Source organism: Dipteris shenzhenensis, chromosome 22 (genome assembly GCF_047967505.1).
Source record: "Dipteris shenzhenensis isolate YYH24624 ecotype China chromosome 22, Dip_SZ_1.0, whole genome shotgun sequence".
Taxonomy (NCBI): domain Eukaryota; kingdom Viridiplantae; phylum Streptophyta; class Polypodiopsida; order Gleicheniales; family Dipteridaceae; genus Dipteris; species Dipteris shenzhenensis.
Window position 1 is genome coordinate 39227302 of NC_141617.1, and position 17241 is coordinate 39244542.

Consider the following 17241-nt stretch of genomic DNA (forward strand, 5'->3'; position numbering starts at 1 on the left):
CTCTCGTTTTTCGCTGTTGATGCAAGTTGAATCATGCAACCCAATTTGTTTTCTATTGATTCAACCACTCTTTAATCATGTTGGTCCATCGTTGATTGAGTCCGACTGTCTACAGCGTCCTCTCTTAATTATTACGTCTTGATTTGTTGTACCTCTTGCAATTGTATCTTTGTTTTTGAAAGTACAGTTCTCTGTTTGATGCAACCCTCTGTTGATCTTTGACTCTCTTGCCTCTTTACTTGTTGCAGCTCTTGCAACTTATGAATTTAATCTTTCTCGTTCGCACCTTCCACGAATCCATGTATCGTCGGTTGATGGAGCCGTAATCTTTTTGTCGTCGCCACCTTGCCACCAGCTTTCAGTTGATGCCTACTTATTATATTCACTCTTTTTAATCCTACTTCCATTCACTTGCCTTAGTTTCCAAATTCCAATCCTTCCCTTCTGCTTCGTTTCGGCTTTACCTATTTAACGGCCGCACCAGCATTCGTCTGCTACCATCCACGTTACATTCGCCTGCGCCCACGACTGCAAAGCCCTCTTTTCTTAGTTCTGCACCTTCAACGGCTCACATGCTCCTCCTCCTCCCTCATTCAACGCACGCGTGGATTCCTTCGCTTGGAGCCTACTCAAGCGAGCCCTGCCCTCGTGATCGCTCTAACTCGTCTCGACGATCGTCTTTCTTCTTCTTCACCAGTTTGCAAGCAAGCTGTCATACCTGCGCTACGCTCAAGACTCTCTTCTGAGAACCCACACTAGTATCTTGGCGGCTACTATCGACATGTGCTACGTTCAAGACTCTCTCTACCTGTGCTACGCTCGAGACTCTCTGCCTCTCTTTCTTCAGAGAACCCACGCTTCCTTGGCGCGCGACCCCAAGTTAACATGTTAAAGCTTGTCCTTGTAGAATTTACCCTCGAGTCTCTCTCTTTCTCCACAGAACCAACCCAGGATACCTTGGCGGAATTTGAGGCTGCAAGCGCAAGTTAACGTGCCTTTTACTTGTCCTTGACAAACTCAAGCTCCCTTGGTTCACTCTCCGGGGCTTCAGCCTGAGCACTCGGAGAGAGGAAGCCATGGGGATCCTCTCCTACCACTATCTCATCCCTCTCCTTGTTATCTCTGTCTTTGTGGTCCTTGTGCTACTTCTCCGCGTCACTCGACGTCCTTTTATCCGATCTTTGAACAAGAAGCATGTCTTCATCACCGGAGGCTCTAGCGGTATCGGTCTCTCCATCGCCAGGAAGCTGCTTCTCCAGGGCGCCAACGTCACTTTGGTGTCGCGAAGTATGGCCAATCTAACTACGGCAGCTGAAAGCCTTGTTAAAGAAGTCCGTTGCAGTCCCGACAGAATCCGCTGTGAGGTATGTTTACTGATTTCGTGCATTCGCTTGGACAATATTGCCAGAATGTGCATGTTTTAGCTGGTTGCCCATAGTGTTTTTATCCCCCGCGCTAAGTTGTTGTCCTGTGCTACAGGCAGCCGATGTCGGTGATTATGAGGCTATTTTATCTGCGATTGAGAAATCATCCCAGTGGAAACCGATCGATGTTTTAATTTGTAATGCTGGACTCACAAGGGGAGGATACCTGGGTGAAGCCTCTTTACGGGACTTGGAGGTGACAGTCCGTACAAACTTTATGGGTACCGTACACGCAGTCCACGCAGCGCTTCCAGCGTTGAAACAGCGTAGTGACAATCATCCGATTTCCATTGTGATAATGGCCTCTTTAGCATCACTGGTAAGTTACATGCGTCCATATTGCGGCAAACTTCTCAATCTTCAGCTTTTTTGATCCGGTAGTAGTAGCGCTGTCCGCTTGACGTTGAAGCATAAATTTCAAATTTGAGCAGTTCTTCATGTATGGACATAGTGTCTACACGGCAACGAAATATGCTGTGAAAGGGCTGGCGGAGGGTCTTAGGTTTGAGCTTCTTCCATACAACATCAAAGTCAGTCTAATATGTCCAGGCTTTACGAGAACTCCTTTTCTGGACGAAGGTTAGTCTGCAGTATTTCTTTCGCCAAGAATGTCTTCAGAAACATGTTGACGCTTAGGATCATTTACAATGATGTCTGAGCTGACTATTTAGAACATCTCTGCAGCCGACAAAGAGCAGGAGATTTGCGAGTTGCTGAAATGGGTCAACTTTTACAGCAGGACGTACGCTGAGTCCCCTGATTCCGTAGCTCGCCACACTATCGCAGCTATAAAAGCTGGTGCATTTCTCGTCACCACGAACCCGCTTGGATGGTTTGTGGGGACGCTGACAAGAGGATTTGTACCTGCAGATTGTTTGGCCAACGCATTGGCGGAATTGGTACTGGTCTTACCAGTCAGAGTGGTATCGTTCGTCATGATAGCTATTTTCCGTTCGATAATTCGTATCAAAGGGAAAAAATGTTTTATTAAACCCGAGAGGCAAGAGGGTTCCATTGTCGCAGCCGGATGCCCACATGTTAATGTCAGCTCTCCACAGGATATCTAATTGACACCAAATCAAAGCTTTTGCTCCTACAGCTCAGTCTTACAGAGTACCATTTACATAGTACGAGTGAGATTTCATCATAACTTGTTATTTGTAAGGGATGGAGGCCCAAACGTTCCCCAAACTGGAATTGTTGTTGTGAGCAAGGCAGGTCCATGGCGACAGTGTAGCAGGATCCACGTTCACTAGGGTCAATATCGAGCGTCAAATAAAGCAGAGTAGTTTGACAATTGGCATCCTTTTTTCTGGGCGGAAGCACTAGATTCTTTTTGTTGGTTGCATTTCGAAGAAGTCTAGAATTTAAATTAAACTCATGCGGGATTGCCGCGATGTGAAAGGACTTAAATTTGTACCAGGCTTATATTTCATGGCAAATCCATGGAAACTCATTTATGTAAGGATTGCAAAGCAAGCGTGAAACGGAAATATATATTGGCCAAAATCGTACCTTCCACTTCTAAGTAGGTAGAACTTGTCTCGAAGATTCGAAGTCACCGATTTGCATAGTGCAAAGTGGAGAATTAAACGATTATCATATGGGTATTGAATGACAAATTGGTATGAGCATTTATTGATTAAACGAACTATGTGGGTTAAGGGGATAATGAAGGGATTGGCCAAAATCGATCCTTCCACTTCTAAGTAGGTAGAACTTGAAGTAGGTAGAACTTGTCTCGAAGATTCGAAGTCACGGATTTGCATAGTGCAAAGTGGAGAATTAAACGATTATCATATGGATATTGAATGACAAATTGGTATGAGCATTTATTGATTAAACGAACTATGTGGGTTAAGGGGATAATGAAGGGATGATTGCTATCAACAAAGAAAGAAAGAAAGGAAGAAAGGAGATCCTACAAGGGTGGTGGGCACATCAAAAGAGGGTTTAGAGTTGAGAAGAAGCCCAACAACACCTCAGAAGTTGTAACTGATGAGGAAGATAGGAGGTAGGTAGGGAGGTGAGAAAAAGTGTGGGTGAGTAGATGCAAAAATGAGGGAAGAGGCTTCAAAATGTCCATGTAAGCAAGGATGATAGGCAAGTCCAATCAAGCTTATAATTTAGTTGACTTTAATCGAAGGGGGGTTGTGTTGGGAGGTTACAATGACTGTTTTAGATTTGGATGAGTGGAGGCAACATAACATTGGTAAAGAGAAGTGGTCAGACCATATAATTTAGTTGACTTTAATGGGAGGGGGTTCAGTGTTGGGAGGTTACAATGAGTATGTTTTGGATTTGGGCGAGTGGAGTCAATAGAACGCTGGTAAAGAGCAGTGGCCAAAGGATCTATGAAAAAAGAATTGAAGCTTGTAAATTGAAGTTGGATGGTAAGTCAATATTTATGATGCAGATGTTGACATGGTCATCGAGATCTTGTCGAGATCGCCTACATTGGAGAAATCTTAAATATGAATTGTCATTGTCTACTTGAACATCACATGTGCATATGTTATGTGATTTGTAAAGTTTCACATGTAGATTTCCTTTTGTAACCAAGGTTGTCTCAGATAATTTTGCGTTGCAAGATCTAGAGTCCACCTTTAAGGATCCATTTATGAGGAACATTTGAAGGAGCCTATTAAATAAGCCAAAACTTTGGTGTGGGAGATTCCCTCTAGGCAAGAGTAAAGCATGGCCCCTATGTTAGACAAAAGGATGAGGGAAAATATATTTATGCTAAGATGCCCTTGTAATGTATGATGATTATATGAATTATTACATGATCAAACCCTTGGCTTGCTCTTCTATGTAGATAGACAAGCTCAATTGGAGAAGTTTTATTCTATTAATGGTGCCAATTGTAGAAACTTGATTGTATGATCATAAAAGTGATATAGTCAAAATACACCTGTCACAAATGATCGACTACTTTATTGCATCACATTTATTTAGTATCGGCTAAATCAGTTAGACCAACTATTCTCATAATTGTCGACAAACCAAAAGGCCATCCACATAACTACCAATGAACCAAAACATAACACCTACATCACCATACTAAAAAGCATGAACAAATGAAAAGAGCCACATTTCACTCTCCTCCAACACATCCAGTTTTCTTGCCACTTGGCATCTCCCACTTTTGAAGTCATGATGGCTACAAATCAATGACAATTGCCATTACTCAATTAAAAATTGACAAAATCGACTCACCTACCAACCAAATCGCCAACTTCATCAAATGCCTCCAAAGAATCAACTCTTGCTATCAATTCCCTACTCCTTGAAATTAAAGACAAACCTAGGATCCCAACCTCAAGACCTCCTTGAGGCACATATTGGTATGTGATAGAGAGAAATGTTATGTACAAAAGAGAGAGAGAGAGAGAGAGAGAGAGAGAGAGAGATTAAATGATTTTCAAGATGAGTGAATATAAAGAGGCGAGTTGATGGACTACACCTCATGAACCATTTCAAGTGAAGTGAAAGAATCCAATAAGTAAAGCTCCAAAAGGTCAATGTTCATAAAAAATATTTTTTGGTAAAATTAAAAAAACCTCAAGCTCACAAAATTGGAGATAGAATTTCATAAATTTAGAGGTTATAACTATATTTGATAAAAAAGTGCAAGTTTTTATGACCTCCAATTTGATTTTGTTTAGGTCAAAATCAAAATTCTTCCGTTCATCCACACTAAACCCCGGTTTTTCATGAACACTACAAAAGATTCATATGCTCTACACATAAATCATTATAGTAGGGCTAAAAAATTATGATGTTGAAAACCCTCGACTAGCTTGGCTTGACAAGGTGATCCATAGCCGATTGATGTAAAGGGTAAGCAAGCTTAACGTTCAATCTCCCATAGCAAATAGGCTATGTGAACTTACTCCTCCCTCTATGCCCTCATTTCGTTCTTCTTAAAAATACATAGCTCATAAGCGTATCTCATACGCTCATCGTTCCAACTCAGTCATAAAAGAGAACATTGCGACACACAATCAAAGGAGATATAGTTGTATCATTGTTGTAGTTTTATTGGTGAGTAGCGTAGCTTAAGTCAAATCTCTCTAGAAGTCTCGCGCTGTAGATAAACTTAAAGGCCAAGACAACATTTCAAAGCTATATTTGTTGTTATTGCTGAGTAGCTTATCTTAAGTCCAATCTCTCTAGAAGTTTAATATTAGCGCTGTGGATAAGCTTAAAGGCCAAGATAACATTTCACAGCTATTGATTCAAATTTTGCTAGGCTAGGGTAAAGAAGCACTTGTGGCCTCGATGTTATTGAATTGAAAAGTGGAAGGAAGGCATGATTAAACCATCTTGGACACATCACGTGGTAGGTCTTGATATAGCCTCAATTTCAAATTTGTATATTCCCACGAAAACTCTCATAAGCATGTGCTAGGTCTAGCTATCTTATCACCCCCTCCTCTCTAGTCCCTCTTGATTCCCCTCACAATTTCATGGTTCCCCTACCCTCCTCTAGCCTCTCTCAGTTCTTGACCTTCACCCCGTCCTTGTAGCAATGTCTCTCTTACCCTTGGTCTACCACCTTTGCTCTAACTTGCCAATAACATCAAACAATACAAATTCCTTTGTTTAAGTAATGTAGATTAGCTTATTTGACAAACAAAGCAACATATTACTCAACAAATAGTGCAACAATCTTGCGTCCATTTGCCTTCGAAATTTTAAGCTTTTTACATGCTCAATTACACTCATTCCATAAGCTAATTATTCTAGTCATCACAAAGTGACGATGTCAATACCAATCATCCATTGTGGACTTTTGATACTAAGTTGGAAGAAAAATAGGCGTGACCTTGATGCCACTGGATTGTTTGGCTAGTACAATAATTTTGATGGTGCTAACTTGTCCTGCTCGTACAACTATTTCAAGCTCATCTTATAGGAGCTCATCCATGAATTGTGTAACACTAACAATAGTAAATATATTTACATCCACCTGCCTCCATCCTTGCTAAAGGATTTCATGACCATATCCCTTTGTAGCTTACCTAGCTTTGTACATGTCATAAAGTGCTTCTTCTAAGATTGTAAACCCCTTAGAGGGATTAAATCCTGGGTAATGCAACATGAGTGCCAATGACTAGAACTTGAGGCGATATTACTCAAGTGAATATTTTGCTTGGCAATGGCCCATTGTGTGAAGTTGTCTTACTAGAAGGTGATGCCTCGATTTCTTCATTTTGGCTCATTCATGCCTGGTTTCAGTCGTGATACGTGAAGAAACCATGCAATTGTTTCTCAAACCTCAAAAACATAGTTGGTTTTGTTAAAGTCAAACAAAGGAAAGAGACCTCAAACCTCAAGGGCGAAGGTGGTATTGTTAAAGTCAAACAAAGGAAAGAAATTTCCAACCTCAAGGGCGAAGGTGGTTGTTAAAGTTGAACAAAGGACTGAATTCCAACTTATGAGAGCCCACAAGGGGGAGGAATACTATGATTTAGACAGTTCTTTTAAGAGCATTTCAAGAACTATTGTGATCCCAGCCATTACTTTGCTATGATTCAGACTATTCTTTAAGAGTAGCTCAAGAGTTGCAACCCCAACCTTTACTTTTGGGAGCTTAAATACAGCTTGGAAAAACAATATCCTGATTTGTATGTAGAAAACGAAGGCTGGTAGAAGATTGTGAACAAAAAACATTTAATTAAAGACCTGCACATATCTGAAACCAATCCTTGAACGTCTCTTCATCTAAATACGTTGTTTCATTGGTTAAGACTAGGGTATTCCAAGTTGTAGCTTACGTACACAGAGATATAGAAATGAATGAATGTATTGATTTGAAATAATTTTTAATATGTCCTTCATATAATTCGACATGTTATTTCATGTCAAGTCTTCTCGTATTTGTATTTATTTTACATTTTTTTTATTTCTATTTATGATGGGATTATTTGTTTTAATACTCCCTTAATGCTACCATACTAATTAGGTAGTAAAATTTTGCAATCCAACTCATGTTTTAGAATGGTTAGAGGCTTTGTGAACAAATCTGCCCACATCGAGTCTTTGTGAACAAATCTGCCCACATCAAATCCATCACTTTAGGGAGGTTGTCATAATAGAAAGGCCATCGAGATGATGTACTTTGAGGCCGAGAGTGGTGACAAGTGCAAGTAATAACATGCAAAAGGAGGCCATATGCAACATGAGAGTAAAGGCCTCCTAGTCATCAATGCCACAACTTTGATTGAATCCTCGAGCTACCAAGCGGGCTTTGTAGCATGCTATTGAACCATTGGGTCAAAGCTTGGGATGAAGGATCCACCTCGCAACTTACAAGGTGGAGGTCGAGCGGAAGGTCCACGAGGGACCAGGAATGATTTGTGTCAAGTGAAGATGCTCAATGGTTTAGTAAAGATCAGTTAGGGATCGAATTCAAGAGAGTGAAAGTGGGCAGGGTCAAATGAATTGGATCGATTAAGGGATTATATAAATGTATTGTTGGATGAATCATGTGCGGCCATATGGGCTAGCTCAATGTGATCTAATTGGTTATGTAAACCTTATCTGTTGGCACCATGGAGGGTGGACTTGATCGAACATGTGGTGCATATGCAGGTGTTCAAGGTGGAAATCGTAGAGAGGGCTAGTCCTAAGGTTGTACTCATGTAACTATGCATAATTTTGGTCACGTATTAGGTTGTCCTCAAATGTGAGCATCAGTCACTAGTATGTGCATGAGAGCTACAATGCAAGATTGATGTAGGGAGTCTGGGGCATTCTGGATCTAGCCAAAGGAGTTATTTGAACTAATGGAGGCACATGCATAGAATGTTGCGACGATTGTACTAAGATGTTATGATGTCCATAGTCGAGAGGAGCTTGCAATGAAACAATGTTTGTGGTGTGAGACGTGCTTACAATATCAGTTGGTTGTGATATGTCATTAGAGTTAGATCCTTTACTAGAACTTGGGGACTTTGACTGTGTATTTGATGACATGTGGTGATTATATGTAGGTATGGTATGGATAGCAACAAGTCTTCATCGAAGATGATGGTGGGAGAAATTAGGAAACATTGGTAAATAGGATCATAAAGTTTGTAGCCGTGTACACATGGGGCTCACCATATTCCTTGAGGATCATGAACAAATATGGAGAGAGGAGAGGAGAGAAGAAGAGTGGAGATGAAGAGAGAGGGAACAACTAGAAAGTTGTCACCACAAATGACTAATTGTACACATATTTAGTTGAAATAAAGAATATATACAAACCCGTTTAGGGTTAGGATTAGGTTTTTCTACCCGTGTGCCTTTTAGGACTCTTTTAGTTAGTGCTATGCACATATGATAACACATGATGGTGAGATGAATCCTCAACACCTTCCCTCAAGATCAACATCATGAAGTAGGGCTTCCCTCAAGATGCTGATTATCAAGAATTAAAGAAGGACTGAACATTACATTCCATCACACCCCTTTAATGGGAATGCCCTTCCTCTACGTCAAACCAAGTGCTTGTTGATGTTTCTCAAAAAGCTCTTTCTCAAGTGGTTTGGTAAAGGTATTTGCAACATTTTCTTTGCTGCTATAATGTTGCAATGTGATGTTCCCAAGTAACAGTCTTTCTGCGATGAAGTGTTCTCTAACATCAATGTGCTTTGTCTTGGAGTGATATACTAGATTCGTGTTTCCAAGTAATAGTCTTTCTGTGATGAAGTGTTCTCTAACATCAATGTGCTTTGTCTTGGAGTGATATACTAGATTCTTGGATAATGCTTGAGTTGATTGATTATCACAGTATAGTGTTGTTGCCTTTGTCTCATCAAAGTAATCTATTTTTGACAATAGTCTTCTGAGCCATATAGCCTCACATGCACCTGTTGTGACAGCTCTATATTATGCTTCTATGAAAGACAAAGAAATAGTTGGCTATCTGTTTGACAACCATGATATAGCACCTTGACCAAGGAAAAATGCATATCCCACTGTGGATATCTTAGTCTCATGATCTCCTGCATAATCACTATCATACTATCCATGGAACATTGGATGACTTCCTCTGTATTCAATTCTAAATTGTCTTGTGCCTCTAATGTATCTCAAGACTGTCTTGGTTGCATTCTAGTAAGACTATTTTGGATTTGCCGTAAACCATGTTAGTGAAATTATTGCATAACAAATATCTCGCCTTGTAATAATCCAATATATAAGAGATCCGATTAGTGGCCAATAGTACTTTCATTGAGTGTAGGCTTGTCTAGATCTTTAGTAAGTTTCAAATTTTGTTCCATGGGAGTGGCTCCAATCTTGCAATCTGCTATATGAAACTTCTTTAGTAGGCTATCAACATATTTTTGCTAGCTTATGAAGGTGCTATCTGAGTCTCCCCATACCAAGACAATAGTGCATAACTCCAAGATCTTTCATGTTAAGCTTTGTAGATAAGTTTTGTTTTAGCTTGTTGATGATGAGGCTTCCATTGCTTGCTGTAACAATCAAATCATCTAAGTACAAAAGTGCATAGTAATGTCTTTCCCTTGAACTTGGTTTCCTAAAAAATCAATTAATTTGTCTCGCTCTCTAATATTGGTGCTCAATTAACCTATGCTATTTCCCGATTTATTTTTCTCTCCCTTGTCTCATCGCTTTGCCTTCGCTTCGCTCATCCTCTCCCCTCCCATATGATCTCTCTCTCTCTCTCTCTCTCTCTCTCTCTCTCTCTCTCTCTCTCTCTCTCTCTCTCTTTGTACATATAATGTTTCTCTCTCTATCACACACCCATATGTGCTTCAATGAGGTCTCAAGGTTGGGATTCTAGTTTTGCCTTTAATTTCAAGGAGTAGGGAATCAATGGTGAGAGTCAATGCAATTGTCATTGATTTGTAGCCATTGATGACTTCAAGAGTGGGAGATGGCATGTGACGAGGCAAAATTGGATGTGCCGGTGGAGAGTGAAGCATGGCTCTTTTCATTTGTTGATGCTTTTCGTATGGTGATGCAAGTGTTGTGTTTTAGTTCATTAGCAGTTATCTAGATGGCCTTTTGGTTTGTCAACAATTATGAGAATAGCTAGTATAACCTATTTAGCTAATACTAAATAAATGTGATGCAGTAAAGTAGTCAATCATTTGTGATAGATGTATTGTGATTATGCATTTTTTATGATCGTACAATCAAGATTCATGCTCCTACAACTAGCACTGTTGATAGAAAAAAAAATGTCAAATTGAGCTTGTTTATTTACATAGGAGCAAGCCAAGGGTTTGATCGTAAACAATCCACATGATCATCATATATTACAATGTCATCTTTGCATAAACATATTTTTCTCATCCTTTTGTCTAACGTAGAGGCCATGCTCTAATCCTGCCTAGAGTGGATCTCCCACACCCAAGTTTTGGCTTGTTTAAAATAGGCCCCTTTATATATTCCTCATAAATTCCCTCTTAAACGTAGACTCTAGATCTTGCAATGCAAAATTAGCCCAGACAACCTTGGTTAGAAAAGGAAATCTACATCTGAAACTTTACAAATCACCTAAAATGTGCACACATGTGATGTTCAAGCAGACAATGACAAATCATATTTAAGAGTTCTCCAATGTAGGTGATCTTGACCTAGGTCACCAACTCCCTTTAGTAAGAATGCCTCTGAAATTTTTGAGTATGAGATGAATTTAACAATATGACACGAGTAAAAGATAGTCAAACTAGCATGATTGTGTTCTATACTAGAAGAGCTTCAAATGTGTCTTTACACCTTGAAATTTGGATAACACACGAAAAAGTTACATGATTTTTAAAGGAGATGGGTTTTTATATTTTAGTGTATTGTTTGTTTTAAGCCCCTCATCCAAAAGACCCCCCCTCTTTGGGTCTCACATATTATGGAAAATATGTACAAATCTTAAAATATTTCATATTTTTTTAAGCTTATGCTTTATGGAAGGGAGGACTAAATATTGTCATATTTTTCCCTTGCATATTTAAAACTTTTGTAGGAAATCCATGCATGTTATATATGGACCTTGTCCCCCCATACCCTAGATTTTGGACAAGGGTAGTAATATAATACATATTGAGCTAGTGCCCCATGGATATTGATGACCATGTCAACGTCTGCATCATAAAATTGACTTACCATCCAACTTCAATTTACGGCTTCAAATTTGCATTTCAAGAACTATTGTGATCCCAACCATTACTTTGCTATGATTCAGACTTTTTTTAAGAGTAGCTCAAGAGTTGCAACCCCAAGCTTTACTTTGAGGAGCTTAAATATAGCTTGGAAAAACAATATCCTGATTTGTATGTAGGAAAATGAAGGTTGGTAGAAGATTTTAACCAGAGAAATCTAATTAAAGACCTGCACATATATGAAATCAAATCCTTGAATGTCCCTTCATCTAAATACGTTGTTTCATTGGTTAAGACTAGAGAATTACAAGTCGTAGCTCACATACATAGAGATACAAAAACGAATGAATCTATTGATATGAAATGGTGTTTAATATGTCCATACAATTCAGCACATTCTTTCATGCCAAGTATTCTCATATTTGTATTTATTTTATATTTGTTTTATTTTATTTATGATGGCATTATCTATTTTAATACTCCCTTAATTCTATCATACTGATTAGGTAGTAACTTTTTGCAACCTGACTCAAGAGGGGGAGCTAGGGGATAGGGTTGGCCTAGCAAGAGGGGGAGCTAGGGGATAGGGAGGGCTGACAACTCGACGGCGAGTGATGAGAGTGACAGGAGCGAGAGGGGGGGGAGCAAGGAGGCAAAGGTGGTAGGGGGGAAGAAGGAGAATGGGGGGGGCAGAGGAAAAGGGGAAGTTGGAGCAAGGGTTGTCATGGCCATCGTACAAGAGCAAAGGAAGAGGTCCCTAGATCAGCTGCCTCTTTCAGTGCTTAGGCCCTCTGATCCTACTGTTCGATCATCATCACTCGGGGACCCTAACTAATGAAACCAATGGTACTACTTGACTAGCTATTGGGGTCCCAGTCTCCTATACAATGGGATGACATGCTTTTGTCCCCTCTACTTGCTTTCTCTTTGGCTGGGGAGAAGCCTGCTTCCCCTGTGATTGAGGAGTGGCCTCACACTCTATCCTTCTCTGCTCTTGCCGCCTGGCCCTACGTCTTTGCTGCTTGAGGGCATTCCTACTAGGTTTCTTACACTTCACCCTGGTCCAAGCCCCTCTGAAAGGCTCTACCTAGGGTGTCTGGGACTCCATCCGCCGCTGACCTATCCCATGTTGTGCTCCCTCTAGGCGATCGTTTCACTACCTGGGGTGTTGTTGAGGGGTGTCCCTAGCCTACCCTCTCCTACAATCCTTGGCCAAGTGTCCCATCTATTTGCACCATAAACACTAACCTGGCAAGCCTTAAATCTCTATCCACTATCTAGACTCACCACCATCTAGCATCTTCAAGATGATCTCCTTCGAAAGAGTCTCTGGACACTCCACAATCAACTTGAGCTTGGGGACCCCATCATCTACAACCATTGAGGCAGTCGTCCAAGGAGGCGGCTCCAACACTGTACCAAAGGCTCCTGCAATTGAGTGAAGAATGGATATGAACTCCTTAGGGAGCCCTGGAAAATCTCTGTTGACTCCATATCATCAACTGTGGACCCATGGTACCAAGGATAAGGTAAACAAGATGAGGGCCCAAAGCTACACTCCACCAGTGGTGACTAAGTAGAGTCAGGGAAGCTCAGATGGAGAAGGAAAACCCCTCTATCATAGTTGGTAATCTCATGAATTTGGTCGCCATCCAATGCTAAGCTCACCTGGATTCAGTCACACACCTGCCTCTTGGTTGGCATGAGGCCAACTATCCGCCCTACAACTATCTTGTCCCATAGTGACTGTACGGCTTTCTTCACCAGGTGTTTGTCCTTTGAGAGAAGAACCTTAATGGTTTGGGGAGTCGATGGTGTTGCCATGTGAGCCCCTCTGGCCGAACCAATGGTCGCCACCAAGACTCATTCTCTAGGAGAAAAACACAATTGTTGCTCTTCGAATGACGATGACAAGAAGGGAGGAAAAGGAGAAAAGAAGGGCTAGGAGAGGACGTGCGCCCTCTTGAAGGACCCCAAAAGCTGTCTAAAGGGACCAACAAAAAGGAGAAGCTATGATAAAGACCCTCCAAGACCTATCGCAGGAAACCTCAAGCAAAGAACAAAAAAAACACCTCAAAAGTCAGAGATGAGAACTTCCTTTGGGAAACCGAAACACCTGGAGAGGACCACTTGAGAGGGAGGCCCTAGGCAGAGCTTCCGCTCGCCAAGAGCAACCCCACAAAGGGGTTTCTTGCCTAAAGGTAGCCTGCTGAAGGCGCCCTAGCCTTGAGGAGGGTTGTGCCCTCTAAGGCCAAAATGAGGTGGGCAGTGCACAGTCACGTACCCAGGTCCACCAAGCCAAGGGGAGCCCGGGCCGAGCTACCTCGTTTGCCATAGCAGCTTTCTTGGGCCATGCCAAGAGCAGCACAAGGGGGGTGCAAAGGCATGCCCACTTGACTAGTAGGCAGGAGAAATGATGTGAGGGGGGGTGGGAGGAGGGAATGAGGTGAAAGGGGGGCAAGGAGAAGGAGGGGGAGAGGAAAGGATCTGAAGCAAGGAGGGGAGAGGTGGAGTAGCAACGAGCAAGAGAGAAGCAAGTGCTTTCCTACACTTATTTTGGAAGCTACAGTGGCTTGCTTTCCACCCAATATTTTCATTCTGGTATACTTTAGTTTTTCTTGATTCTTATTGATTTTTTATTATCAAGCCAAGAAGGCAAAAGACCCATAAAAATAAAGTACCAAAGAGAATTAATGGGTTTATTATTTGTTAGATTGTGATGTCTAGTGAGGGCATTACTTACTTTATCAACATCTACAACAATATAATCTTTAGAATGGATTTGGACAAGGTATAATCAATGACTCGTAGGATTTGGGCATACTAGTAATACATCATTGAAATGAAGATACATAAGACACAACAAAAAATGATATACACCAGACAAGACATCTATAGGTGTGGCTTGATTGTTTTAGCAAGCTAGGACATGGATATCGACTTGGGAATTGCATTTTAAACCTTCCTACCCATCATAACATATATTGTAATAGAGTGTTGTGTTGGATGGTGGCAATTACTACTTTCCCTTTAACTTATATGATAGGTTTCACAATATATGATGTTTATATAGGTAGGGTTATAATGATTTTTGGAATTGAAAATAGATTTGCATTACATCTAAATTCCACAAAACACATTAAAGCATTGTATCATAATGCTGAATAATGATGTGTCTTGTATACAAGATGTATGGTTAACAAAAGTATAGCATTGCTAATCTTGATAAAGGATGAAATGCTAAGGCTAAACCCTCTCCCTCCCTCCCTCCCTCCCTCCCTCCCTTCCTCCCCCCCCCTCTCTCTCTCTCTCTCTCTCTCTCTCTCTCTCTCTCTCTCTCTCTCTCACACACACACACACACACACACACACACACACACACACACACACACACACACACACACGCACGCACGCATGCACACACACACACACACGTGTGCACGCACCCACACACATTTTTCACTTTTTTCCTTTTGTAATGATTTTTTACTCTTTGCTATACCACACAACTCCACTACATTTACCCATCATTTAAATGATAGTTGTTACTAAATTTTAATGAGATAAGACTCATTTTTCACTCTCTTTCATTTCAATGCTTACACAACCCAACTTCACTTACTACTCCCTGCACTTCTATCTACCCTATGATTGTACTCACCCTTGGGTGCCAACTCAATATGTAATATGTTACTATCCTCATCCAAAATCCAGAGTATGGGGAGACAAGGTCCAAAATAATATGCATGGATTTCCTTAAAAATTTTCAAATATGCAAGGGAAAAATATGAAAATTTCATGTCCCCCCTCCCACAAAATATAAGGTATATATATACCTTCAAAAATATGCAAGATTTTAAGATTTGTACATATTTTTCATAATTTGTGAGATCCAATGGGGGGGTTCTTTTGGATGGGGGGGGTAAAACAAAAAATACACTAAAATATGAAAACCCATCTCCATTCAAATTAATGTAACTTTTTCATATGTTACCCAAATTTCAAGGTGTAAAAACATATTTGAAGCTCTTTTAGTGTATAACGCAACCATGTTAATTTGAATAATTTCTACTCATGGCATATTGTTAAATTCATCTCATACTCAAGATTTTGATAGGTTTTCTTACAAAAGGGAGTTGGCGCCCCAGGGTACTCACCAACCATCTATGCCCCTCCTACTTTGCTTTTTCCCTCCAAATGTCATTTATGTTTGGCAAATTTTTTCCTCTAACATCCCTCCAAACATCTATTTCTCTTTGGCAACTTTTTTCCTCCAAACATCATTTGTTTTCATTTGTAGCTTTTTTCCCTCCGATGAGACAAATGGATTCACTTTGCATGTAATGACCTATTACATAGTTTATTGGTATTATTTTCCATTATTAATAGTTCCTATGGCTACCTCTATGTCATTAGTTGCTTGGATGCATATCTATGTTTCTTAAAACATATGGCAAGCATCGATTGAGTGTATCAATTGATTTCCTTTCCTTTCAATTTTTACCTCCTTTTAATACTTTGGAAATCTTGTTTTGAACCAAAAAATGTGTGGTCATTCTAAAGATGCAACACATTAAACATCCTTGGTGCTAGCTTTGTACATTTGGTTTCATTGAAATAGAGACTACATGCATTAGCTTTGCACAATGATGCATTGGCTACATCTATTTACTTGTCATCTGATGGGTAGTACCTTTTAATTAGCTGTAGGGTACTTAATTTTTGAAAATATTATCTTCTTGTATGTACCCTTTCTTTTTTATTGATTATGGTAAGGAAGCCTAATCAATTGGCTAACGAACCTTGAAGTAAATCTCAGGCCCTTTCCCCCTCACTATCCCTCTTCCCATTATTTATATCACTAATCGTCAATTTCAACCAATGGTAGTGATATTAAGAACCAATATATACATATTTGTCAAAATCCAAAAGGGCCAAGTGCTTTCAAATACCCAAAATGTCAACTATGTAGTACTGGATAAAATACTACAACTTTGTTGGAGGATGCATGTGTGTGTGCCTTCTAATATCCAAAATATTTAGCTATGTAGTCTTGCCTAAAATTATGCGGGCTTCTTTGGAGGTTGCTCATAAGTTGTGCATAGGAATGTTGTTTGTTTGTTTGGCTCTTCTCAACCAGTTGCATACTTTTCCAAAGTTGTGTTTGTGGTCCTCCTTGTCATGCCTTTTAGGTGCCTTCTCAGTTGGTTTGTAGTTTGCTTCTATATATTTGTTGGTAGTTAAAGATTTGCATGAGTGCTTTTATTGAAAGTAAGATAGCTTGATCTTATGTTAGAATGGGATACACAGAGCTAGAATGTAGCCCACATGCATGTTTCCAAGGATACCATTGATTTTAATTAAACTTCATTTAATTACCATGTACATTGAAGCCTTCGCATACAATGATAACAAGCTCACCACCGCTCGAGTTTTGAAGTCTACAACTTTCATCCAAAAGGTGATTTGGACATCTCAACACTTTTGATTAATTCACCTTTGATAAACCAGAACTTGGGAAACCAGAACTCACATACTTGCACAAAAAATGTTTGTAGTAGTGGTAGTAGCTCAGGCAGTTTGGACGTTTGTCCACTTGAGGTATCGCACTCCTCTATAGCATCAACAACAACAAACATAAGCTTAAATATAGGGGCATGGGTCCCTATCACGTGGTGGAGATTACTCCACAAGAG

The 17241-nt window shown here is 40.2% G+C and overlaps 1 protein-coding gene across 1 annotated transcript; it reads left to right on the plus strand.

The window, feature by feature from the left end:
- The first annotated feature begins 442 nt into the window (after nt 1–442).
- On the plus strand, nt 443–2908 carry LOC147888093 (3-dehydrosphinganine reductase TSC10A-like). The gene is made up of 4 exons (XM_087393775.1): nt 443–1364; nt 1480–1743; nt 1856–2003; nt 2109–2908. Exons 1-4 carry the CDS (start codon nt 1077–1079, stop codon nt 2489–2491), a joined length of 1083 nt encoding a protein of 360 aa, XP_087249901.1. The 5' UTR covers nt 443–1076; the 3' UTR covers nt 2492–2908.
- Nucleotides 2909–17241: the final 14333 nt, after the last annotated feature.